The 27667-nt window shown below is 44.1% G+C and overlaps 1 protein-coding gene across 2 annotated transcripts in view; it reads left to right on the forward strand.

Annotated features, from left to right (window-relative positions):
* The window catches only part of col4a5 (collagen, type IV, alpha 5 (Alport syndrome)), a 251011-nt gene that overhangs the window by 154489 nt on the left and 68855 nt on the right, over positions 1-27667 (forward strand). For both annotated transcript variants that reach the window (XM_059651364.1, XM_059651365.1), the window contains 4 exons: positions 6336-6433; positions 7150-7300; positions 8960-9073; positions 24877-25044. In XM_059651364.1, coding sequence (XP_059507347.1) covers positions 6336-6433; positions 7150-7300; positions 8960-9073; positions 24877-25044 — 531 coding nt within the window. The remainder of the gene's footprint in view (positions 1-6335; positions 6434-7149; positions 7301-8959; positions 9074-24876; positions 25045-27667) is intronic.

Consider the following 27667-nt stretch of genomic DNA (forward strand, 5'->3'; position numbering starts at 1 on the left):
ACAATTGCAGCAGTGACTCTGAGCCTGTCAAGGCCCATGCACAGCCATCAGCTAACTGTTTAGGGTTAGTCGAGATGTTGACAAGGTCACAGCGCGAGATCCCTGTCCTTTGGGGTACTGTTACTAACACCAGTTGCCAGTACAAGGACTAAAGGACACAGGTTTAAGGGTTTTGGCAAGATACATGGGCGGCACGTGAAGAAGAATTTTTATTTCAACAAGCGGTAATGATCTGGGTCTCAGTGCCTGAGTGGTTGGAGATGAATTATTTCTGAGGAAAATCAAATTGGCACTCATGCAAAATAAATTTACAGGACTAGAACAGGGAAATGGGACAGATTGGAAGGTTCTACAAAGAGAGGGCACTGACTTGATGTGCCTGAATGACCTCCTGTGCCCACTGTAATGATATTATGGATTATAAGGCGAATAGCAAATGTCTTTTCCCAAGGGTGAGGAGTTCAAAACTAGGGGCTATATTTTTAAGGTGAGAGGAGAAAGATTTAGAAAGGACATGAGAGGCATTTTTTTTTTAAAACACAGAGTGTGTGGAATGAACTGCCAGAGGAAATCGTGGATGCAGATACAATGTTTAAAAATAAATGAATAGGAAAGGTTTGGAGGGAAATGGGGTAAACGCAGGCAGATTCGGGAATAGGGTTGGCATGGACTGCTTGCATCGAAGGGTCTGTTTCTGTGCTCTATGACTCGATGACTCCCCGACAAGAACAGATAAACCCATGTGGCTGGTAAACTTTGTTTATTTGCATAAAATGTGCACCTAAGTGTACAATATGGCAACATATGCCAGCTAGCTGAGTGCCAGAAATATCCCATCCCTTCAAAACGATACACCGACGGAACCCCGCCCACAGCCGACACCGATGGAACCCCGCCCACAGCCAACGCCGACGGAACCCCGCCCATGGCTGACAACCTCATCGCTCCGCCCACAACCTCCACAGCCAGCAAGCCCAGAGGAGACATCCACACTGAGCCCTGCCGAATCTTCACCATCCCCCCAGACCTCCCACTGACTGAGGACGAACGGTCAGTCCCAAGCAAGGGGCTCACCTTTGTCCCCCTACAACCACACATCAACGAATACCAGTCACGTTTGGACATAGAGCAGTTTTTCCGCCGCCTTCGGCTCCACGCTTACTTCTTCAACCGGGAGCCTAACGCTCCCTCCATTGACCCCTTCACCCACTTCCAACACAAGTCCTCCTCCTGGACACCACCCCCAGGCCTCCTACCCTCCCTCGACCTCTTCATCTCCAACTGCCGTCAAGACATTAACCGCCTCAGCCTCTCCACCCTTCTCATCCACTCCAGCCTCTCCCCCGCAGAACAGGCAGCCCTCCGCTCCCTCCGCTCCAACCCCAACCTCACCATCAAACCCGCAGACAAGGGAGGCGCAGTGGTAGTATGGCGCACTGACCTCTACATCACTGAGGCCAAACGCCAACTCTCCGACACCTCCTCCTACCGCCCCCTTGATCATGACACCACCACCGAGCACCAAACCATCATCTCCAACACCATTCATGACCTCAGCACCTCAGGGGACCTCCCACCCACAGCCTCCAACCTTATTATTCCCCAACCCTGCATGGGCCGTTTCTATCTCCTTCCCAAAATCCACAAACCTGCCTGCCCTGGTCAACCCATTGTCTCAGCCTGTTCCTGCCCCACCGAAGTCATCTCCACCTATCTGGACTCCATTTTCTCCCCTTTGGTCCAGGAACTCCCTACCTACGTCCATGACACCACCCACGCCCTCCACTTCCTCCAGAACTTCCAACTCCCTGGCCCCCAACACCATTTTCACCATGGACATCCAGTCCCTATACACCTGTATTCCGCATGCAGATTGCCTCAAAGCCCTCCGCTTCTTCCTGTCCCGCAGGCCCGACCAGTCCCCCTCCACCGACAACCTCATCCACCTAGCTGAACTCGTCCACACCCTCAACAACTTCTCTTTCTATTCCTCCCACTTCCTACAGACAAAGGGGGTGGCCATGGGCATCCGCATGGGCCCCAGCTATGCCTGCCTCTTTGTAGGTTGCATGGAACAGTCCTCTTCCGCACCTACACAGGCCCCAAACCCCACCTGTTCCTCCATTACATTGATGACTGTATCGGCGCCACCTCTTGCTCCCCAGAGGAGCTCGAACAGTTCATCCACTTCACCAACACCTTCCACCCCAACCTCAAGTTCACCTGGGCCATCTCCAACACGTCCTTCACCTTCCTGGACCCCTCAGTCTCCATCTCAGGCAACCAGCTTGTAACTGATGTCCATTTCAAGCCCACCAACTCCCACAGCTACCTAGAATACACTCCTCCCACTCACCCTCCTACAAAAATTCCATCCCCTATTCCCAATTCCTCCGCTTCCGCTGCATCTGCTCCCAGGATGAGGCATTCCACTCCCGCACATCCCAGATGTCCAAGTTCTTCAAGACCCGCAACTTTCCCCCCACAGTGGTCAAGAGCGCCCTTGACCGCATCTCCCGCATTTCCCGCAACACATCCCTCACACCCCGCCCCCGCCATAACCGCCGTAAGAGAATCCTTCTCGTTCTCACACACCACCCCACCAACCTCCGGATACCACGCATCATCCTCTGACACTTCCGCCATCTACAATCCGACCCCACCACCCAAGACATTTTTCCATCCCCACCCCTGTCTGCTTTCCGTAGAGACCACTCTCTCCGTGACTCCCTTGTTTGCTCCACACTGCCCTTCAACCCCACCACACCCGGCACCTTCCCCTGCAACCGCAGGAAATGCTACACTTGCCCCCCACACCTCCTCCCTCACCCTCATCCCAGGCCCCAAGATGACTTTCCATATTAAGCAGAGGTTCACCTGCACATCTGCCAATGTGGTATACTGTATCCATTGTACCCGGTGTGGCTCCCTCTACATTGGGGAAACCAAGCGGAGGCTTGGGGACCGCTTTGCAGAACACCTCCGCTCGGTTCGCAATAAACAACTGCACCTCCCAGTCGCGAACCATTTTAACTCCCCCTCCCATTCTCTAGATGACATGTCCATCATGGGCCTCCTGCAGTGCCACAATGATGCCACCCGAAGGTTGCAGGAACAGCAACTCATATTCCGCCTGGGAACCCTGCAGCCCAATGGTATCAATGTGGACTTCACCAGCTTCAAAATCTCCCCTTCCCCCACCGCATCCCAAAACCAGCCCAGTTCGTCCCCTCCCCCCACTGCATCACACAACCAGTCCAGCTCATCCCCTCCCCCCAACTGCATCCCAAAACCAGCCCAGCATGTCTCTGCCTCCCTAACCTGTTCTTCCTCTCACCCATCCCTTCCTCCCACCCCAAGCTGCACCTCCATCTCCTACCTACTAACCTCATCCCACCTCCTTGACCTGTCCACCTTCCCATGTCTGACCTATCCCCTCCCTACCTCCCCACCTATACTCTCCTTTCCACCTATCTTCTTTTCTCTCCATCTTCGGTCTGCCTCCCCCTCTCTCCCTATTTATTCCAGAACCCTCTCCCCATCCCCCTCTCTGATGTAGGGTCTAGGCCCGAAACGTCGGCTTTTGTACACCTAAGATGCTGCTTGGCCTGCTGTGTTCATCCAGCTTCACGCTTTAGAGTCTTTAGGAATCTAGGGTTTATGCCTGAAACGAATACAGGGTCTTTTTCCTATGTTACTAGGTGGCCTAACACTTCAGAATAATTGACTCTATCTAGCCTTTTGTAAAGGACATTGTTGGAAGCTGTCATTAAAATGATTGTTTGTTTTTAAAGGTAGGTTTACCTGTTGCCTCTCAAAGAGATTGGTGTTGGCTACTCCTGATTATATCTTAGTCCCCTCAACACATTCCTGTGGGAAGCTGTGTGGCCTGAATTTCAAAGCCAGTCTATTTAGATGTGGCTAAAGTATCAGGTTGTGTTCATTCCAGTCCATTCTGCATAAGGGCGATGCCCTGTACCTGTTTTGTACAAAGTTTCTGCCACTTGATCTTCTTAACAATTCTGCCTCTGCTTTATCATTTATGCTCACAATGTATCTGTGATGCCTCTAAACTTGCTGCATTTAACACTCATTCTGATGCAAAAAAAACCAAAAGGTTTTTCTTTATTTTCATGAGACTGCATTTGAGTGGGAAGTTTGAAATTGTCACTTATCACAGACTGTATGAAATATATGTGGAACCAGTCAAAATAATTGTAGATGCAACATCAGTGTTAAAAAGATTGTACATGTGGAAAATTGGTTTTATTAATCGTGTTTATGCTTATAAAACTATTGTATTGGTTTTATCTAAAGATCTACAGATTATAATAGTTTAAAAAGACTTAGTGCCATTCTACAGAGAGATGAATACTGGTTAGCACCAGCCTATAGCTGTTAAAAAGGCTTCAGGGTGTTTGGTAACTGAAGTTGAGGCTAAAGAGGACATGAAATTGTGACATGCCCGAAGTGACCTGACTAAAAGTACCTGTAAAATTATATCTGTTACTCCCAATTTTTCCATTTCTTTTGTAAGAAATTCTGTTCTTGAACAAGATTTTGCAGAGTCATTTGGAGAAAAAGCAGGCAGAACTCATTGTTTAGGTTTTTTTTAGTGTGTAGGTGGCACCAAGATTGGTGCTGTAGTGGACGGTAAAGAAGATTATCTAAGGTTACAAAGAGATCTTGATCATTTGGGCCAATGGGCTGAAAAGGGGCGAATGGAGTTTAATTTGAGTAAATGTGAAGTATTACATTTTGGTAAAACAAACAAAGGCAAAACTTATACAATTAACATAAGGCCTTGAGCAGTGTTTTAGAAAATGAGAGACCTTTGAATACAGGAATTGGGATGTTATGTTGTACGGGACTTTGGTGAGGCTTCTTTTGGAGTACTATGTCCAGTTTTGGTCAGTCTGTTATAGGAAAGATATTCTTCAGCTAGGGAAGGTTCAGACGAGATTTACCAGGATGTTGCTGGGAATGGAGGATTTAAATTATAAGGAGAGGCTGGATAAGCTGGGACTTTTTCCCTGGAGCAAAGGAGGTTGAGAGGTGACCTTACAGAGAGGTTTATAAGGTAATGGAAGGTGTAGAAATGGTGAATGGCAAATATCTTTTTCCCTGGGTGGGGGAATTTAAAACTAGGGTATTATTTTTAAGGTGAGGGGAAAAAGATTTAAAAAAGACATGGGGGCAATTTTTTTTACACAAGAGAGTGGTTCATGTGTGGAATAAATTTCCAGAGGAAGTGGTAGATGTTACAACGTTTAAAAGACATTTTAATAAGTAAATGAATAGGAAAGGTTTGGAGGAATATGGGCCAAGAACAGGCAGATGGGCTAGTCTAATTTGGGATTATGGTCATCATGGACAGATTGGATGGGTATGACTCTACAACTTGATTCTGGGATTATCGCCCTTATTCCTTGACCCCCCAGTTTTCAACAACTTGGGTGAAAGAAGTTTGTAGTGAGCTGTACCCGGCCCTAACATACTTAATTAGGAGGGTGGGTATTTCCTGCCCCCACTACAGTTTTTATAAAGTCAGTCCAACATTCCCATGTTATATGGTTCATGGCCTCCTGGAGGAGTCATGAACCATAGTCTAAATTCAGTAACCTTTGAAAGGTGAATTCAAAATACCTTACCCATGTTCCCCGTCTCATCTCCTTTCATCAGCTGTCTATCAACTCCATGAACCCCTGCACCAGGTATATGCCGGCTCCACCACACTTGCATTTCTCCACAGATAACATCTGACCATCTTGTTTTGACTGAAACACATCCCAGATGGCCTCATCATGAATGCTTGGCTGAATTCCAAGTCTCACAGACCCATTGACAAAGCAGTGGTCCTGTTTTGCCTCAAACAGAAATTACTGGTGAAACTCAGCACTTCTGGCAGCATCAATAGGAAGAATGCAGAGTTAACATTTCAAGTCTGGTGACTCTTCATCAGATTTGTTAGCATCTAGGAAAAAGTGATATTATTTTCTGCCTATTGGATGAATGACCATGAAAGTGTCATATACATGAACTCAAGGAATGGAGGAAATATGAATGGTGGGTAGTGCACTTCTAGAGAACTGAGGCCGGCGCTTCTTCCAGAGTCGATGGGTCCAACTCTATCCCAACCCCAGGAGTTGAGGTTGGGTTCGATGCAGCCACTTTAATCAAGACAGATCTGCCAAGTTACAAAATTTCTGATTCAAGCTACTTGTCTAATTAGCAAAATCCAACATCTTGGTGCACCATTTTTGTTGTAATAAAAAAAATTAGACTGTGTAAAAACCATTTCGATGTTTATATCTGCTTGATTTATACTTCTACAGGTTTGCCAGGATTACCAGGATCACCAGGTGCTCCAGGAGGTCCAGGAAGACCAGGCCGTGATGGGAATCTAGGTCAACCAGGAATCCCGGGACCAAAGGTGTGTATTTACAGTTTGGTCAACAATTGACGTTCAGAACCTAATCCCAGTATTGGTGCTTAAGTGCAATGATTTCACTTAGAAGTGTCAATTTATGTAAAAAGGTATGTGCTTTCAGGACTACAAAATTGTCTGGCACTCTGTGCTTTCAGATGTAACCCAGTACTTTATTCAGCCATTTATTGTTTATTGGAGGGGTTTCCTGTTTGGTTTAAACTAATTTTCATGCGTCATTCACAGCTGTCACCATAATTTGATTTCTAAGCAAATTACTACATTTCCCAAAAATACTCTTGAAGAATTGGAAAATGTGTCAATATCAGTTTTGAGAGATGATGCAGCAAGGTTCCCCAATCATGACTGAGGGTAAGGAACTAAGAGGAGTAAAGTTTTATATTGAATAGTAGATTCCTAGAACCTAGCCATACAACATGTATCTTACTGAGGGTCTTACGTCATGCTGTGACAACAGGAACATACTTGAAAAACACACTCCCTCTAAAGACAAGTCCCTTGATGCTCTGTGAGATCTTCAATGTGAGGATTAGGACCCCTTAAATCCCTTGAGCATGTTTCACCATTGAACTTGATCATGGGCTTTAGATGTTGAACAATCATTTCTTTATACCGTGTCTGTAGTTTTTGGATGTAAAATGAATAAACGCAGAAAAGTAACTCATAAGAGCTATGTTGTGACTCTTGCCATTTCCAAACAGGGAGATCCTGGCTTTGGGCTTCCAGGACCACCGGGTCCACCTGGTCCACAGGGGATCAATGGGCTGCCAGGTCCTAAAGGTGATCCAGGAAATCCTGGATTACCAGGCCAACCAGGGAGACCAGGATTAGATGGCACATTTGGATCGAAAGGTACTGTGCGTGACATGTTGTCTGAAAGAATCTCACAAACTGACTGGGTTTTCTTTTATAGAGATATTATAAAGGCAGCTTAGGGAGTGTCAGATGAGATCATTGTGGTATTTTCTTGATGAGTTACAGCAATGTTGCTCACCAACTTTTTCTTAGTCTGAATTAGTGACATGGTCAATTATAACCCCTCAGAATGATGGAGCATAGGATTCTGCTCACTATTTCACACATGACTATGTCTTTGATTTTAATTCACTGAGTTGCTCTTTCAACTTTTGTGTAAATATGCGGCTGCCCAACATTGTTCTTTTCTGTCAATTGACATGCAGGAAAAGACAAGAGACCAACAGTGATTTACAGTCCAGCTTATACCTTATGTGTCATGTTACCATTTGCAGAAACAGTTTGATACTTTGTGAGAACTAACCGCCATCTCCTTTATACATGTTAGCCGTCATAGTCCACTCATTATGCAGATAGAATTTTAAATGTGAATTCAGATGAGTTTTAGAAAGATATATGGCTCTGCAGTTTATTTATGTGAATAGATGTTGCACAATGGCATGTAGTTTCTATCCCAGGATATGACATGGTAAATATCTTACACAGCTGAGAATGACTCATTAGATTTTGATTCCTGCCATAGTGATTTTACTGCCCAAACTTTCCTCTAGGGTGCACAGTCAGACAGCTATCTGTGCATTGCAACATACTTTCCAAGGACGACCAACTGTACATTTAAGTTGTTGTACAGTAATCTTTAAAGAACCACATAGTGTTTCAAGTAGTCAATGCAGAGGAAGCAAACAAAAATATTGATGCTACAGTGATCTAATTTACTTCTTTGTTGCCTATATTCAATCATTAATTTTGCCTTATGGCAAAGGCTGTTTGCATCCCTCTGTTTAACTGGGACACATTGCAGTACAACACTGAGGGGCTATACTTCCACCTACACTGCAAACGTTCTGAGATTGATTATTACTGACCCCATTGTCTTACCATGCAGGCAGTGATCTCCTGTGCATCAATTGACAAATTATGCTATTCTGCCTACAGAAACATGTTGTACTTGCCATGGCTGGAAGGTGGTATATTTATTGTTCTGCCCAGGGAGCAAAATCACAAATCTGATAATGTTACCAATTGTATATGGCTGTCAAGTTGTACAGTCTCTTCTCCCTTGTTGATCCGAGGTCATTACACTGACTTCTGAACATTGGATAATTATAGTCAACTCCGGCTTTCATCATTCAAAATTGCAAATGACCTCTGCTACTGTTTCCTTTGTTTACATGCCAGCTGCCTGTATATGGCCTCAGAAAAGATTGGCCCAGAAAGAACGAGAGACAGATCAGGATCACCCATGCCAAATCCACCAAAACTGGATCTTCCAGACAGGGAGCTGTGGAAAGGATAGACTAACAACTCATTGTAACTCGCTTCCACATTACACAAGCTATACCTGCTTTGCCTATCTGGGCATCAGAAGAAACCACCTCAATCAGAAACCATCAGCCACTTTTGTCTTTAGATGAGCTTTGGGCAAATTAAAATGCTTGAAGCGTTGGGAGTTTGCGCTGGAGAGAAGTTTGAGAATGCATGTTGATTGTCAGAAGATCCCAGGTTGTTTTGTAACTGTTTTCTTCCCTTTCTCAGGTGATCCAGGTTTTACTGGCCCTCCAGGTCCTCCTGGAGCAGTAGGACCCCCTGGAATAGGTGGACGAGGCATCCCAGGTCCACAAGGCCCACCTGGGCTTCCAGGTCAACCAGGTATGAATTTTGATAGTTGCATGTCATTCAACCCCACCTTCCCCTCCCGAGATTTAAATGCAATCCTCCCCATTCTGAGGGAATTACTTCACTTAGGTGGCACCAACCATGTAATCTTTACATTATGTATGATCGTCCCTACCTTGACACACAAAATCTGTACACTATCTACAAGGCACCGATAGAAAATATGATGGAAGACGTTCGACTTGTGCAAATGAGTGCAGCTCCATCAATACTCACGAAGGTCAGTGCCATTCAAAAAGGAGCAGTTCCCTTGTTTGGAACCCCACTAAACACCTTAAACAGTCACTTCCTCCATTAAATTGCAGCAGCATTTACCATTTACAAGATAACTCTGCAACGACTCACCAAAACTCCTTTGGCAGCATCTTCTAAAGTCATGGCCTCTTAGAAAAACAAGGGCAGCAGCCATATGCAAACATTACAATCTGCATATTTTCCTCCTCCATACACAATCTTAACATGGAATTACGACACTGTTCCTTCATTATGTTTGGATCAAAATCTTGGAACAGTCTCCCAGACAGCACTGTGGGTGTACCTCTGCCACATGGATGGAAGTGGTTCAATGAATGTCTCACCACTATTAATCATCAGAGGCTAGAATGCTGATTAGCATTAACCATTAGCCATGTAATGGTGTGCAAGGATTTTTAATGCTCCCATGGGATGTGAGTGTCACTCCCTTGTTTGCATTCATTTGTCATCCCTTGTTTCCCCTGAATAGGTTGTGGTAAGCTGCCTTCTTGTATTGCTGGCTTCTATCTGTGTACATAGACCCACAGTGCTATTAGGGAGAAAGTTTCACAATTTTGACTCCATATCAGTGAAGGACCAGAAACATATTTCCAAGCCAGGATAGTGAGTGGCTTGGAGGGGAACATGCAGGTGGTGGTGTTCCCATATGTCTCCTGATCTTGTCCTTCTAAATGGTAGTGGTTGTGAGTTTCAAAGATGTGGCCTAAGGAGCCTTGAATTTCAGTAGTACACCTTATGGGTAGATTAACCATCATAAAGCTGACCCTTTACTAGTTAAGAAACCAAATCCTCCAAATCTACGGCTAGTGTCCAGTGGCTCTCTCAAAGAAGTTCAGGACCTTAATAAATTTGGCTTCATTAGTTTTTCAGTGGCACTAAATGTCACATTACAGTTAGCCTAACTCCTATTTGTTGGCAAAATGACAAGATCTTAAGATGTGTGAAAAAGAAACAGAAACATAGAAAATAGGAGCAGGAGCAGACCATTTGATCCTTTGACCCTGTTCCACCATTTAATATGATCATGGCTAATCATCCAACTCGCAGCCTGGTCTCTCTTTTGCCCCCTATAGATCCAAGTACTACATCCAACTGCTTCTTGAAATCATACAATGTTTTAGCCTCAGCTGCTGTCTGTGGTAGCAAGTTACATAGGCTCAGAGATGCCTCTGCTTACTTCTGAACTTGGTCAATAAAATCCTAACCAATTCAACCTGTCCAACTTGTCAGCACTGTTATCCCAGGAATCAATCTGGTAAACCTTCGCTACATTCCTTCTATAGCAAGAACATTCCTGTAAGGAGACAAAAACTGAACACAATATCCTAATTGAGCTCTCACCAAGGTCCTGTATAATTGGAGCAAGACGTCCCTAGATCTGTATTCAAATCCTCTTGCTATGAAAGCCATCATACCATTTGTCTTCTTCACTGCCAGGCCTGCCTACAAGCTTATCTTCAGTGATTGGTTATATGAGGACACCCAGATCTTGCTGCACATTCACCTCTCTCAATTTGCATTCATTCAGATAATAATCCAACTTCCTATATTTGCTACCAAAGTGGATAGCCTCACATTTATCCACATTATACTGCATCTGGCATGTACTTGCTCACTCACCCAGCTTTCCAGATCACACTGAAGCATCTCTTTATCTTCTCACAGCTCACCTTCCCACCCAGCTTTGGGTCATCTAGAAATTTGGAGATATTACATTTAGTTCCCTCATCTAAATCATTAATTTATGCTGTAAATAACTGGGGTCCTAGTTCTGATCCCTGTAGTATGCCACTAGTCACTGCGTACGATTCGAAAAAGACCCATTTATTCCTATTCTTTCTTTCTTGCCTGCCAACTAGCTCTTTATGCGTCTCGGTACACTGTGCCCATTGTATGCACGTTAATTTTACACACTAATCTCTTATGTGGGACTTTGTCAAAAGCCTTCCTGGTCCAATAAACCACATCCACTGGCTCCCCGTCATTAATTCCCCTAGTTATATCCTCAAAAAATTCCAGTGGATGTGCCAAGCATAATTTCTGTTTTGTAAATTCATGATGAGCCTGTCAAATCTAGCTACTTTTTTTTTAATGCTTTGCTATTTCATTGTTTATCATGGACTCCTGCATTTTTCCCACTACTGATGTCAGGCTGATTGTTTTATAATTCCCAGTTTTCTTTCTAATTCCATTGTAAATGGAAGGATTAGCTACCTTCAGTCTGTAGGAACTGTTCCAGAGTCTACAAAATCTTGGAAGATGACCACTACTAGTGCATCCAATATTTCTCAGCCCACTTCCTTCAATACTCTGGGATGTAAATGATCAGGCCCTGGGGATTTATTGGTGTCCGATTTCAACAATTTCCCCAACAACATTTCCCTACTGATTTCCTTCAGTTCCTCCCTCCCACAAGATCCTGGTATTCCCCAAAATTTCTGGTTTGTTGTTTGTGTCCTCCTTCATGAACACAGAGCCAAAGAGCCAACATTTTTCTCTTCAAATACTTAGAGAAACTTTTACAGTCTGTGTTTATGTTCTCCATAACCTTGCCCTCGTTTCCCTTTCTTAATCAATCCTTTTGTGCTCCTCTGCTGAATTCTGAACTGTTCCCACTCCTCCGACCTGTTGTTTATTTCTGGCCAATTTGTATGCCTCTTCTCTAATTTCCCTTGTAAGTCATGGTTTGACTACCTTTCCCATTTTATTTTTGTATGAGATAGAATGAACAATTATTGACATTCACCCTTGTGCTCTTTGAAAGTTTGTCATTGCCTTTCCACCATCGCCTCTTTAAGTCATGTTCCCCAATCTATTATAGCTGACTTGCACCTCCTATTATACTTCCCTGTCTTTACATTCAATATCTTAGTCTCAGAATCAACTACATTACTCTCTATCTTGATGAGGAATTCTGTCATATAATGATTGCTCATCCCCAAGGAGCCTCATACAATTAGATTGTTAATTATTTCCTTTTTTTATTATTTCACACCCAGTCTAGGATGCTTTGTTCTCTAGTTGGTTCCTCAATGTATTAGGCCAGAAAAACATTCCATATACACTCTAGGAATTCTTCCTCTATGATATTGTTACTAATTTGATTAACCCAATCTATGAGCAGCTTTTTTAAGTTACACATAATTACAAGTGTTCCTTTATTGCACGTGTGTCGAATTTTCTGTTTAATGCCATTCCCAACATCACCTGTACAGTTTTGGGGTCTGTGTACAATCCACACTAATGTTTTTGTCCTTTTAGGTTTCTCAGCTCTATCCACATGGATTCCACATTGCCGGAGCTAATGTCCTTCCACACTATTGCATTAAAATTCCTCTTTAACCAACAATGCAACTCTGCTGCTTTTTCCGCTTTGTCCATTCTTCCTAGATAGTGAATACCCCTTGCTGTTCCAGTTCTCATCCCTGGTCAGCCTACAGCCATGTCTCCATATCAACAACTCTATCATACCTGTTTTCATTCATTTACGCAATTAATTCAGTCCACTTCATTACGAATGTTCCACACATTAAGGCACAAAGCCTTTAAAGCTTGTATTTAACACAACTTGTCCTATTCCTAAGGTTTGTCAGTGTGGCCCTGTTTCACCCTGGTCTTGATTTCTCTGCTGATTGCGTTTCTTATTCCCCTTTTTGTCTTTTGCTTCTGGCCTTGATTCCCTTCCTCTGACTCCTTGAATTGGTTCCCATCCCATACCATTTTTGTGTAAAGCCTCCCCAACCATTCTAGCAAATATTTCCTCAGGATATCAGTCCCAGTCTCACCTAGATATGATCCATCCAGTTTGTACTGCTCCCACCTGCCCTGCAACCAGTCCCAATACCCCAGGAATCTGAAACCCTTATCCTTGCATGAACAGTCTAGCAATATATGATGTATCCTGTTATTTTAATTCTGACTAGCATACGGCACTGGTAGAAATCACTACCCTTGAGGTCATGCTTTTCAACTTATGTCCTAAACTCTCTGCATTCTGCTTTTAGGACCTCATCCCATTTTTTAAAACCTATGTCATTTATACCAATATGTACTATGAACACTGGTTGTTCACCCTCCCCCTCCAGAACGTCTTGTCGACGATCTTAGGCATCTTTGACCCTAGCAGCAGGGAGGCAACATGGCAAACTGGATTCTCATTCATGGTAACAGAAGAGCCTGTCTGTTCCCCTTACAATTGAGTTCCCCATGACTATTTCATTCCCACACATTTTACTCCGCCCCTGTGCAGCAGAGCCAACTGTGGTGCAACAGATTTGTCTGCTTCTGCTTTCCCCGAGACACCATTTTCCTCAACACTATCCAAAGCAGTATACCTGTGTTTGCAGGGAAGAGCCACAGGAGACTCCTGCACTGCCTGCCTAATCCTCTCGCTCTGCATGGCGATTACCCATGCCTTTCCTGCCTGTGGAGATCCTGCTGGTGGTATGATCGCCTCTCTACATGATACAGTGCATATCACAGATGGCCCAGTGTACCCAGCCACTAATGCAGCTCTGAAACCTGGAGCGTTAGCGGTGCTGGCCGTAGGCACCAGAAATGTTCCCACCAAGAGCAGGAGGAGTACTCCACAGCTTTGAGCTCTCCGATAATGATTTGCCCCTTTTAATTAAACTTTTTGGAAGGTGCTCAATATTAAATAATATCAATGACTCTAGGGACCTCCTTCCCTGTTCCTTATTGTATTAGAATATTATACAAATGATAAACCATAAAAAAGATCTTACAGACCTTTTACAGATTTCTGTCCCACTGCACCGGATTTCCACTATGCTCAAACTTCCAAGACGCGGATATTCACTCTTACTGTGACTCACTCAGGATGTGCTGTGTCCCGAACGTTTGAGCATGAAACTTACTGATCACGCACTTCCAACAGCTCCCTTCTTAACTTGAGCTAAGATGGATCACTCTAATTAAGCTTTAATACAAATCAATATCTATTGAGGCTCTTTTTCCACTTCAGGTGTTTGACAGTTATCTCTCACTCAATCAGCTGAGTCAGCTACCTCATTAACCTTTTAACTAGCCTACTGAACTTCAAAGAAAAAAGAAACACTTACGAGTTCAATTACCACTGTGCTGCAGATTCCCTGAAACATACACTCACTCTGGCTGTGACCCACTCAGGATGTGTTCTCCCAGCTTCTCATATGCAAAGCTTACTTATCATAGGCTGCAAACAGCCCTGGGGACAGTCAAAGAGGAATAATATGAAACTGCAACTGTGATTTTGAAGGTGTTATGAACTAGGGAATTAGACTATCCTATCCAGTGCTGTTTGGAAAATGTGCTGTTTCCCCAAGCTGACACACAGTTTCCTAGATTTTTGTATAGGAACAAGTAAGAGAAATTGGTTTGTTACTATTTTGTCTGTGATATAATTTGCTATCATTGTGTTTTGCTAAGAATGAGATGTTAAATTCTAAAAGTTAATTGTGATAATGGAGCATTCATGTCCTGGGATGTTTGGCAAACTTTGCTTCTGTGTGTGGAGAGAGAAGAGAATTTTCACTATCTCAAAGCCATGTGCAGAATATGGCCTCTCTTGTTGCATGAGGTGGATGTGTATGATGTCTTTGTAAACGTCTACATGAACCTGAACTCAGGAATAAAGTTTGCCAAACATGAAAATCACTACACTTTTAATCCTGGTACATAAATCATTGTATTGTAGCTGACATTTGCTTATCTGTGCGCATGGCTGAAGTTATTATATCAGTTATGTCAGAATTAATTCTTTATTTTCACATATAAGTTGCATGGTAAAGATACCTACATGCCAATTAGTTGTAGTTTACAGTTACAATCAGAGACCTTTTAACAATGTGTCAAGAATTTAAGAAAATTTGCCGGAATGATGTGGTGATGCACAGCCACAGAATCTGAATCAACAAACAGTAACAACCCATTGCACCTTGTACAAGCATTTTTAAAGAGTAGATCCCTACTAAAGTTCTAAATGATGCGTACACTGCATGATTAATGCATGTGACTACCAAAAGGAGTGTAATTTTCTAATCAACCTGTTCAGAGATGTTTTTGCATACCTGTGGAGCAGGTGGGACTTGAAACTTGGTCTCCTGATCCAGAGATAGCAACACTACTACAAGAGCTCTCCCAACAACAGTGTACACATGGATGCATGGCTTCAGCTGGACACCTGATATATTGCACTTGCTAACTCCAACCGTTTGCTTTTCCATGCTCCTCTTAATTTGTAGTGTTTAGTTCAATAGCAGAAAAATGTTCAAGTATCAATACTGTTGTGGTTGGGTGAATGGGGTTTGTCAGACAGTCATCATCAGATACTAGCTTCATGTCATTTTCCTTTGGCTCGCTGAACTCAAAAGTGATGGGGAGCTTCACATGAGCTCTTTATTACTTTATGCCCACCAACAAAATACTGATCAAGTGGATCTGGTTTTGCAATATCATGAAAGGGTTCAAAACTTTTACACAAAGTAAGTGGTGATAATGGACGTGGAGAATGTAATTCACTTTTCTGCAGAGAGGGAGAGTAGGGGAAGGTTAGGCTCTGTGTTGCAGTAGATATCCTTATCCATCAGCTAATGCACAGAAAAGGATTGGAGCAGACAGCACCTCACCCCCACGACCCTGTCAGCCTCTTCAAGTGATAACGCTCTCATGAAAGTTCTCCCATTTATCCTAGCCAACGTTTTTCTCTGTATGAACACTACTGGAACAAAATACAAATTAACTAGTATTCATCCAAATTTGCTGTTTTATTGGGGACCTTCGTGTAAATTATTGGCTGCTATTTTGCAGAGCGAGCAATGTATTTCAAACAAAGTAATTTGATTTATCCTGAGGATTTAGAACATAGAACATAGAACAATACAGCACAGTACAGGCCCTTCAGCTCATGATGTTTTGTTGAACTTTTACCCTAAACCTAAGGTCTACCTTATACTATCATCCATATGCCTATCTAACAGCTGCTTAAATGTCCCTAATGAAGCCGACTCAACTACCGTCTCCGGCAATGCATTCCACGCCTTGCTTCATGAGAATAGCGAAAGAGCAGGCATAATTGGGGACACACTAGTTAGGGGCACAGAGAGGTATTTCCATTAATATAGACATGACTGCAGTATGGTGTGTGGTCTCCATGGTACCAGGGTCAAGGATCCCAGGAAATTCTTCTGAGAGACTGTAATCATACAGAGGCCATGGCTCATGTTGGTACCAATATGACGTTTGTAGGAATGGGGATGCATACTTGAAAGCAGAATGTATGGAAAAAAGATTGTAAAGCAGAACATCTAAAGAAATAATCTCAGAATTACTCCAAATCCCATATGCTATCAAGCATGGAAATAAAGCAAGTGAATGTGTGCCTGGGAGGCTGGTGTTGGGGGTTGAGGGGTGGGGATCAGACTTGTGAGACATTGGGACCAGTTCTTTGGAAGGTGAGAGGTGCTCTTCAAAGGGTCTGTGTGGACACCATCGGCCAAATGGCCTGCTTCCATGCTGGAGGGATTCTAAGATTCTATGAAACAGAAATTACTGGTGATACAGGCATTTCTGCTATAACGTGTGTTTCATCAATTGGCTGTACACGGTTGATGAATAGTGGTCGCTGGTTGGATAACGCAAACTTTCTGCTGTACAGGTATAGTTTTTTTCTACAGCATGATTTTCTCTAGCGCAACGTCGCACAAGATCACAACTATCGCGTTTTAGGAGAAATGCCTGTGCTCAGAAGCTCTGGCAGTATCTATGGGACGAGAGCAGAGTTAATGTTTCAGTCCAGTGACTCTTCATCAGAACTATTAGCAGCTCGGAAAAAAGTGATATTTATGCCAAACCTGATGTTGGGGAGGGAGAGAGAAAAGGGAGATGTGAGCACATAGGTGCAGATAAAGCCCAAAGAGAGAGGGAGAGAGTGAGATAAAAGCGATATGTTAACTGGAAATTATGGATAGCGGGCCTAGACAAAAAAAAAAGCTGAAGAAATTATAATAAGAGCTAAGAGTAGGAGAGAATGGATGAGCTGCACTGAAAGCAACCCATAAAATGTGATAAGAGGCCTCGGAGTATGTGAGAATGGGTGACTGTGCTAAAAGCAACCCATGTCATAACTGGACCGGATGTGGCTTGCGTAAATAATTGGAAGGCTGAAATCAGCCTGTAAAGTTATTGAACTCAGTGTTGAGTACTAGAAGCTGCACAGCCCCCGAGCACAAAATGAGATGTTTCTTCGAGCTTGTGCTGAGGCTCCACTGGTCTGTAGCAGCAATGTTGGCCAGGCAACATGGTGGTGTGCTGAAGTGGCAAGCAATACGAAGCTGGGCATCATTTTTGCAGACAGAATGCAGGTGCTCTGCGTGTGTTTCATCTCCCAGATTAGAGGATACCACAGTGAACAGCAAATATAGTAAACTGGATTGTAGGTAAATCACTGCTTCACCGAGAAAGTATGTCTAGGGTCGTGGATAATGAGGAGGCAGGAGATAAATGAGCAGATATTACACCTTCTGCAATTGCATGGGAAGGTGATATGGGGGTATGGGGAGGTTTTGGGAATGGAGGAGGAATTAACCAGTGTGACCTGGAGGAACTTTTCCATGAGGAACGCTGACAAGAAGGGGAATATATGTCTGATGGTCTCATCCTAATAGAAGTGGTAAAAATAGTGTCCAAGCAATCCTTTGAATGTGTAGCTGTTGGGGTGGTAGTTGAGGACTGGGCAACCCTATCAATTATTCTGGGAGGGAAGGGAAGGGGTGAGAGCAGAAGTGCAAGAGATTGGTTGAACGTGGCTAAGGGCCATGTCAACCAGGTGGAGGGGCATCCTTGGTTGCAGAAAAAGGTGGGCATTTTTGAATCTCCCCTGTGGAAGGTGATATTATCAGAAAAGATGCGACAAAAATAGAGAAACTGGAAAAAATTAGATGGATTCCTTACAGGAAGTCGGGTGTGAGGATGTACAGTCTTAGTAACTGTGAGAGTTGGTGGATTTGTAATGGATGTTAGTGACCAGCCTATCCCCAGAAATGGAAACAGATGTCAAAAAAGGGAAGGGGGAGTCAGAGATGGACTGGGTGAAGTTGGGGGCAAGTTGGAAATTGGAAGCAAAATTGATATGTTGATAAATTTGTATCAGTGATAATGAGAACTGCAGATGCTGGAGAATCCAAGATAACAAAGTGTGGAGCTGGATGAACACAGCAGGTCAGGCAGCATCTTAGGAGCACGAAAGCTGACGTTTCGGGCCTACACCCTTCATCTGATAGGCCCGAACCATCAGCTTTTGTGCTCCTAAGTTGCTGCCTGACCTGCTGTGTTCATCCAGCTCAACACTTTGTTATATTGATAAATTTTCCTGTTCGGAATCGGAGAGAGAAGCAGTACTGATGATGTCATCGACTTTTACAAGTGTGGGGAGCCTTCCTGTTCATTGTATATATTAATGATGTGGGAGATATGGAAGACATTATTGGGAAACTTCCAGTTGAGACAAAAATTGGCAAACCAGAGGATAGCTGTCAACTCCAGAATGGTATTGCTGGTTTAATTGAGTGGACAGAAAAGTGGCAAGTGGAATACAGCCTGGAAAACTGTGAGGTAATGCTTTTGAGGAGGGCAAACAAAGCTAGAGAAACATAATTAATGGGACAGTATTGAGAGGGGTAGAGGAAGTCAGAGAATTTGGAGTGCATGTATACAGGCCGCTGCAAATGATAGTTCAGCTGGATAAGGTGTTAAAGAAAGCATATGGAATGATTTACAGATTATGAAGACTGGGGGTATAATTCTGGATCTGCGTAAAATGCTGGTTAGGCAACAACTGAAATCTTCTGTACAGTTCTGGCATCGCATTACAGGAAGGATATAATTGATCTGGAAAGAGTACAGAGAATCGCAAGAACTTTGTCAAGGCTTGAAAATTGCAACTGCATGGAAAAATTTGATAGGTTAGAGTTATTTTCCTTTGTGCAGTGGTGACTTAATTAAAGTGTACAACATAATGAGAGGCCTAGACAGAATAGACAGGAAAGAACTGTTTCTTCTAACAGAGAGGTCAATTAATTGGGAGCACACTTAAGGTGATTAGATGGAATATGAGGAAAATTCTTCATACCCAGTGGATGGTGAGTGTCTGGAATTCACTGCTTGGATGAATGGTTGAGGCAGAAACGCTCAAATCACTTAAAAAGGTCCTAGATCGGAATCTGAAGTGCAGTACGTTGCAAGGCTATAGACCAAGGGCTGGACGATGGGATTAAATGAGCGGCACGCTTCATGGATACGATGAGCTGTATGGCTTCTTTCTGTGTCCTAACATTTCTATGGTTTTAACTATAGCAACGACAACTTGTATTTATATTGTGTAATTCACAGTAACAAAATTTGTCAAGGCATTTTATAGTTAATTGAGTACATTTGAATTGTAGTTACCATTTTGATAGAATGATAGAATCCCTACAGTTTGGAAGCAGGCCATTCGGCTTATCATGTGCACAGTGACCCTCAAAAGAGCATCCCAGCCCCCTCCCACCCATCCCTGTAACCGTGCATTTCCTGTTGAGACAAAAATTGGCAAACCAGAGGATAACTGTCAACTCCAGAATAGTATCCATGGTTTAACTGAGTGGACAGAAAAGTGGAAACTGGAGTTCCGTTTGGAAAACTGTGCACAATGCATTTGAGGAGGGCAAACAAAGTTCAAGAATATATAATTCATGGGATGGTATTGAGGGGCATAGAGAAAGTGAGAGAATTAACCTGCAACTAACCTGCACATCTTTGGACTGTGGGAAAAAAAATCAGAGCATCTGGAGGAAGCTCACATAGACACTGGAAGAATGTGAAAATTCCACATAGATAGTTGCCTGAAGGTGGAATTCAACCCAGGTCCCTACTGCTGAGAGGTAGCAGTGCTAACCACTGAACTACTGCGCTGCCGGTGCAAAATGCAGAAAATGACTATCACAATAAGCTTCCACAAATGGAAACTTGCCACTGTCCAGATAATCCAATTTGAGATGTTGATTGTGAAATTAATCTTGGCTGGGTCACTGGGAGAATATCTTCTCCCAATAATACCGTATTGTGTGTGCACCAGCGAATGAAGGCTGGGCCACAGGCTAATGTCGCATCTGTAAAACAGCAACTCTGGCAGGGCAGCACTCCCTCTTTATTGCACTGGAGAATCAGCCTTGAATTTTGTTTCTAAATTCCAGAGTGGGACTTGAACTGTGGGACCCTTATGACTCAGAGGCAACACTGCTACCAACTGAGCTACAACGCATGAGCAATGCCAGTTTGTGTGTGCAACCCTACATGAAGTTGTTTGATTTTTCTCAAAATGTAAAACATCAGTATTGATACTCGGGATTTAGTGAATTTATTTTAAGTAGTTGCGGGCATCTAAAATGTTTTATTTGCATGTATTTGAATTCAAACTTCAACCTGCTTGGTTTCTTTTTTCTAATTAATGACTGGCTTTCCTCTTATACGCAACTTGTAACTGCTTGGTGACTCCCGTCTCCCTGGCGGCCCAATACGGTGAATCTTGAATCCATTCAGGTCAACCAGGTACTTGCATCAGTAACGTGGCTACGGTTTAATGGTCTGCCATTGGATTTATTTTGGAGGGGGGGGGAACGTTAACCTGTTGCCTTCGTCTTAATTACATCTTGTTTCAGTCTGAGTTGCACCTTACTCCGCAGTCCTTTGAGCACTGACTTCAAAATAAGCAAGCTATCTTTCTAGATGCAAAGTGCTGTTTTTCAAAGTTTCTCGCTTCCCAAGACATTGTGTTTGGAGAATCAATCCTTCGTTAGAGAACTCATAAGGATGGCTGGTAAAGGAATGTGAAACATCACACACGTGCTCCACGAAAACAGGTATAATGTCCATTGCTGGAGCAGAGTGATGGAAGCCCTATTCTCGATCGAAATAAAAACCAAAAGAACTGCGGATGCTGTAAATTAGAAACAAAAACAGAAATTACAGGAAAAGCTCAGCAGTTCTGGCAGCATCAGGGAAGAGAAATCAAGAGTTGACGTTTTGAGCCAGAAGACCCTTCCTCAGAACTGATGGTAACTAGGAAACTGTTAGTTTATGTACAGAAGATAGGGTGTGGAAAAGAGCTAAGAAGTATACAATAAGTGGGGCTAGAACCCAAAGAGTGAGAGAACAGATGCACAGACAAAGGAGGAGATAATGATCTGTTAGGAGGATGATTAGTTGTTAATGGAGATTGTTGATGGCTAACAATAGGAATGTGTAACGGCAGGGTCTGTGATAACAGTGCCTGGTGTGTGGGGTAGGGGCCTGGGACGTAGGAGAGTTCAGGCCCTAAAATTATTGAACTCAGTATTGATGATAAAATGTGAGGCTGGATGAACACAGCAGGCCAAGCAGCATCTCAGGAGCACAAAAGCTGACGTTTCGGGCCTAGACCCTTCATCAGAGAGGGGGATGGGGGGAGGGAACTGGAATAAATAGGGAGAGAGGGGGAGGCGGACCGAAGATGGAGAGCAAAGAAGATAGGTGGAGAGGGTGTAGGTGGGGAGGTAGGGAGGGGATAGGTCAGTCCAGGGAAGACGGACAGGTCAAGGAGGTGGGATGAGGTTAGTAGGTAGCTGGGGGTGCGGCTGGGGGTGGGAGGAAGGGATGGGTGAGAGGAAGAACCGGTTAGGGAGGCAGAGACAGGTTGGACTGGTTTTGGGATGCAGTGGGTGGGGGGGAAGAGCTGGGCTGGTTGTGTGGTGCAGTGGGGGGAGGGGATGAACTGGGCTGGTTTAGGGATGCAGTGGGGGAAGGGGAGATTTTGAAACTGGTGAAGTCCACATTGATACCATATGGCTGCAGGGTTCCCAGGCGGAATATGAGTTGCTGTTCCTGCAACCTTCGGGTGGCATCATTGTGGCAGTGCAGGAGGCCCATGATGGACATGTCATCAAGAGAATGGGAGGGGGAGTGGAAATGGTTGGCGACTGGGAGGTGCAGTTGTTTGTTGCGAACTGAGCGGAGGTGTTCTGCAAAGCGGTCCCCAAGCCTCCGCTTGGTTTCCCCAATGTAGAGAAAGCCGCACCGGGTACAGTGGATGCAGTATACCACATTGGCAGATGTGCAGGTGAACCTCTGCTTAATGTGGAATGTCATCTTGGGGCCTGGGATGGGGGTGAGGGAGGAGGTGTGGGGACAAGTGTAGCATTTCCTGCGGTTGCAGGGGAAGGTGCCGGGTGTGGTGGGGTTGGAGGGCAGTGTGGAGCGAACAAGGGAGTCACGGAGAGAGTGGTCTCTCCGGAAAGCAGACAGGGGTGGGGATGGAAAAATGTCTTGGGTGGTGGGGTCGGATTGTAAATGGCGGAAGTGTCGGAGGATAATGCGTTGTATCCGGAGGTTGGTAGGGTGGTGTGTGAGAACGAGGGGGATCCTCTTGGGGCGGTTGTGGCGGGGGCAGGGTGTGAGGGATGTGTCGCGGGAAATGCGGGAGACGCGGTCAAGGGCGTTCTCAATCACCGTGGGGGGGAAGTTGCGGTCCTTAAAGAACTTGGACATCTGGGATGTGCGGGAGTGGAATGTCTTATCGTGGGAGCAGATGCGGCGGAGGCGGAGGAATTGGGAATAGGGGATGGAGTTTTTGCAGGAGGGTGGGTGGGAGGAGGTGTATTCTAGGTAGCTGTGGGAGTCGGTGGGCTTGAAATGGACATCAGTTACAAGCTGGTTGCCTGAGATGGAGACTGAGAGGTCCAGGAAGGTGAGGGATGTGTTGGAGATGGCCCAGGTGAACTGAAGGTTGGGGTGGAAGGTGTTGGTGAAGTGGATGAACTGTTCGAGCTCCTCTGGGGAGCAAGAGGCGGCGCCGATACAGTCATCAATGTACCGGAGGAAGAGGTGGGGTTTGGGGCCTGTGTAGGTGCGGAAGATGGACTGTTCCACGTAACCTACAAAGAGGCAGGCATAGCTGGGGCCCATGCGGGTGCCCATGGCCACCCCCTTAGTCTGTAGGAAGTGGGAGGAGTCAAAAGAGAAGTTGTTGAGTGTGAGGACGAGTATTGAGTATTGAGTCTGGAGAGCTGCAGGGTTCCCAAGTGGAAAATGTGGTATGGTTCTTCCAGCTTGCGTTGAGATTCGCTGGAACACTGCAGCAAGCCTGAGACAGAGATGTTGGCCTGGGAACAGGGTGGTCTGTTAAAGTGGCAGGCAACTGGAAGGTCTTTTTTTGGGCAGAACGTAGTTGTTCTGCAAAGCCATTACACTCTACCTATGTTAGCCACTAACAATCTCCCCTAACAGCTATTCACCCTCCTAGCAGATCGTTATCAACTCCTTTGTCTGTCCAACTATTCTTCTCTCTCTGGGATCTCTCCCCACCTATCATTTACTCCTTACCCCCTCCCCACACTCTAGCTTCTGCACATAAACCAACATTTTCCAAACTACCATCAATTCTGAAGAAGGGACTCGGACCTGAAGCATTAACTCTAATTTCTCATTACAGATGCTGCTAGACCTGCTGAGCTTTCGTCTTGTTTCTTGATCTGTCAGATTCACTCTACAATTCATTAGAAGTGACTGACCCTGATACTTGTTGAAAAAATTTCATTGGAGAACACTGCTCTCCTGTGTCACAATAAGCATGAAAACAGCTCCAACGGTGCTCACAGGAAAGATGGGAAGGGGAAGATCAGATGAAACAGCATCTTGCTACATATCAAGATGTTACTTATGTAGAATGTGTTGCTTAATCAGTAATTTAAGACAGGGTGAATGAATGTCGGCTACTTTGTTTATCTGAAGCTGTGTAGGTTTTCTCACTGCAGTTTCTTGTAGCATGTGGACCTCCGTTGAGTGGCTGCAACAAGTCGAAAGATTTGTTTCGTCATTTCAATATCAAATTGAATCATCAGAGGAGAAAGTAAATGTCACAACTGGGATTATCAATCTATAATTATCTGTGTGTATATTTGTATTCATGCATATGGAAACTAAAGATAATAGTTACATCTTTCTTTGATATGCTGGTAAGTCCATTGGTGCCATGCATCCAAGGGAAACATGTGTTTGGAGTGTACATGGTCTATTTCCAAGCTATTTCCTATTGGAATGGAAAGAGTGGAATAGGTAAACTCATTATTGTATACCTAAGACTGAATCCTTACTTGTTATATTAACAAATCATTATCAGAATCTACTACAGGATATCAATTTGGAGCCCAGCCGTGGTTCAGTTCCTTAGAAATACATTGGACATGGAAAGAGTTATTGCAGAAAATACCAACAGTGGGCCCACAGTATTCAGAATCTAGCAAATAGATAAGATGCCTCTTAATTAATGTTGGAATACTGAGTGGTAATAATGTCTTCAGTGCGTAAAATAAAAAACACAAGATAGAATCAGTTAGTAAAGAAAATATTCAGCAGAATCCAAATTAAACACTGAAATTTTGAATTCACGGTGTCATGGCATGAGTTTACTGCTTATGTAGATTGGTGCTGATCTGTTCTTTGATGTCAACTAGGATTGCCAGGTCGTATTGGTGAAAAGGGAGATCCTGGTCCCCCAGGGCTAGATATCCCAGGCCCTCCTGGTGAGAAAGGAAACACAGGATTCCCAGGCAGTCCAGGTCCAGTTGGCTCTCCAGGAATACCTGGTCAACCAGCAAGGGATGGGTTACCAGGTCCACCAGGTAAGACACAAGGCTAAGGGTGAGAAGTAACTTTTGAAGCTGGACGTGCTTTGCATTGCAAAAAATGCATCCTTAGCTAAGCCTTTTTTTTGTTTCTAGTTCTCTTGCTGAGCAGTGCTTCAGATTTTAGTTGGGTGGTGTGGTTGGGTCATTGAATTTTTCTTCCTGCTGATGTAGAGTACGTAGAACATAGAACATAGAACATTACAGCACAGTACAGGCCCTTCGGCCCTCGATGTTGTGCCGACCTGTCATACCGATCTCAAGCCCATCTAACCTACGCTATTCCATGTACATCCATATGCTTGTCCAATGACGACTTAAATGTACCTAAAGTTGGCGAATCTACTACCGTTGCAGGCAAAGTGTTCCATTCCCTTACTACTCTCTGAGTAAAGAAACTACCTCTGGCATCTGTCCTATATCTTTTGCCCCTCAATTTAAAGCTATGCCCCCTCGTGCTCGCCGTCACCATCCTAGGAAAAAGGCTCTCCCTATCCACCCTATCTAAACCACTGATTATTTTATATGTTTCAATTAAGTCACCTCTCAACCTTCTTCTCTCTAATGAAAACTGCCTCAGGTTCCTCAGCCTTTCCTCGTAAGACCTTCCCTCCATACTAGGCAACATCCTAGTAAATCTCCTCTGCACCCTTTCCAAAGCTTCCACATCCTTCTTACAATGCGGTGACCAGAACTGTACACAATACTCCAAATGCGGCCGCACCAGAGTTTTGTACAGCTTCACCATAACCTCTTGGTTCCAGAATTCGATCCTTCTATTAATAAAAGCTAAAACACTGTATGCCTTCTTAACAGCCCTGTCAACTTGTGGCAACTTTCAAGGATCTGTGTACATGAACACCGAGATCTCTCTGCTCATCTACACTGCTAAGAATCTTACCATTTGCCCTGTACTTTGCCTTCCGGTTACTCCTACCAAAGTGCATCACCTCACACTTGTCTGCATTAAACTCGATTTGCCACCTCTCAGCCCAGCTGTGCAGCTTATCTATGTCTCTCTGCAACCTACAGCAGCCTTCGTCACTATCCACAACTCCACCGACCTTAGTGTCATCTGCAAATTTACTAACCCATCCTTCTACGCCCTCATCCAGGTCATTTATAAAAATGACAAACAGCAGTAGACCCAACACCAACCCTTGCGGTACACCACTAGTAACTGGTCTCCAGGATGAACATTTCCCATCAACTACCACCCTCTGTCTTCTTTCAGCAAGCCAATTTCCAGTCCAAACTGTTATATCTCCCACAATTCCCTTCTTCCGCATTTTGTACAATAGCCTATTGTGGGGAACCTTATCGAACGCCTTGCTGAAATCCATATACACCACATCAACCGGTTTACTCTCATCTAACTGTTTGGTCACCTTCTCAAAGAACTCAATAAGGTTTGTGAGGCACAACCTTCCCTTCACAAAACCGTGCTGACTATCCCTAATCAATTTATTCTTTTCTAGATGATTATAAATCCTATCCCTTATAACCTTTTCCAGCACTTTACCAACAACTGAGGTAAGGCTCACTGGTCTATAATTACCAGGGTTGTCTCTACTCCCCTTCTTGAACAGGAAAACCACATTTGCTATCCTCCAGTCATCTGGCACTATTCCTGTAGACAATGACGAGTTAAAGATCAATGCCAAAGGCTCGGCAATCTCCTCCCTGGCTTTCCAGAGGATCCGAGGATAAATCCCATCTGGCCCAGGGGACTTATCTATCTTCACCTTCTGAAGGATTTCTAATACCTCTTCCTTGTCAACCTCAATCCCACCTAGTCTAGTAGCCTGTATCTCAGTATCCTCCTCGACAACATTGTCATTTTCTAGAGTGAATACTGTTGAAAAATATTCCTTTAGCACTTCCCCTATCTCATCTGACTCCACACACAACTTACCACTACTATCCTTGATTGGGCCTAATCTTACTTTCGTCATTCTTTTATTCCTTAAATACCTATAGAAAGCCTTAGGGTTTACCCTGATCCTATCTGCCAACAACTTCTCATGTCTCCTCCTGGCTCTTCTGAGCTCTCTTGTTCGGTCTTTCCTGGCTACCTTATAGCCCTCAAGTGCCCTAACTGAGCCTTCACATCTCATCCTAACATAAGCCTTCTTCTTCCTCTTGAAGAGAGATTCCACCTCCTTCATAAACCACGTTTCCCGCACTCTACAGCTTCCTCCCTGCCTGACAGGGACGTACTTATCTAGGACACACAGGAGCTTTTCCTTGAATAAGCTCCATATTTCTAATGTGCCCATCTCCTGCAGTTTCCTTCCCCATTCTATGCTCCCGAAATCTTGCCTAATCTCATCGTAAGTTCTTGCCTTTCACTCAACCCATTCAAAGAGAAAGGGATGATCCTTTTAGTTCGTTGTGTGACGGGTATATTGGGAAGGGGTTGATAGGATGCACATGGACTTTTCTGGTACATCCTTTTGAGATCACCAGTTGATGCTACTACTAATCAGGCCAGACCCCAGAATGAAATCTGGATATAGTGTCTTTTTTGTTATATTAGTTAGTGTAGTGGTCAGTCACAGAGCCATAAACATACATGGCTACAGATGTTTCTTAACGATAAAACAGAAGTTTATTATAT

The sequence above is a fragment of the Stegostoma tigrinum genome, chromosome 15 (genome assembly GCF_030684315.1).
Source record: "Stegostoma tigrinum isolate sSteTig4 chromosome 15, sSteTig4.hap1, whole genome shotgun sequence".
Classification (NCBI taxonomy): domain Eukaryota; kingdom Metazoa; phylum Chordata; class Chondrichthyes; order Orectolobiformes; family Stegostomatidae; genus Stegostoma; species Stegostoma tigrinum.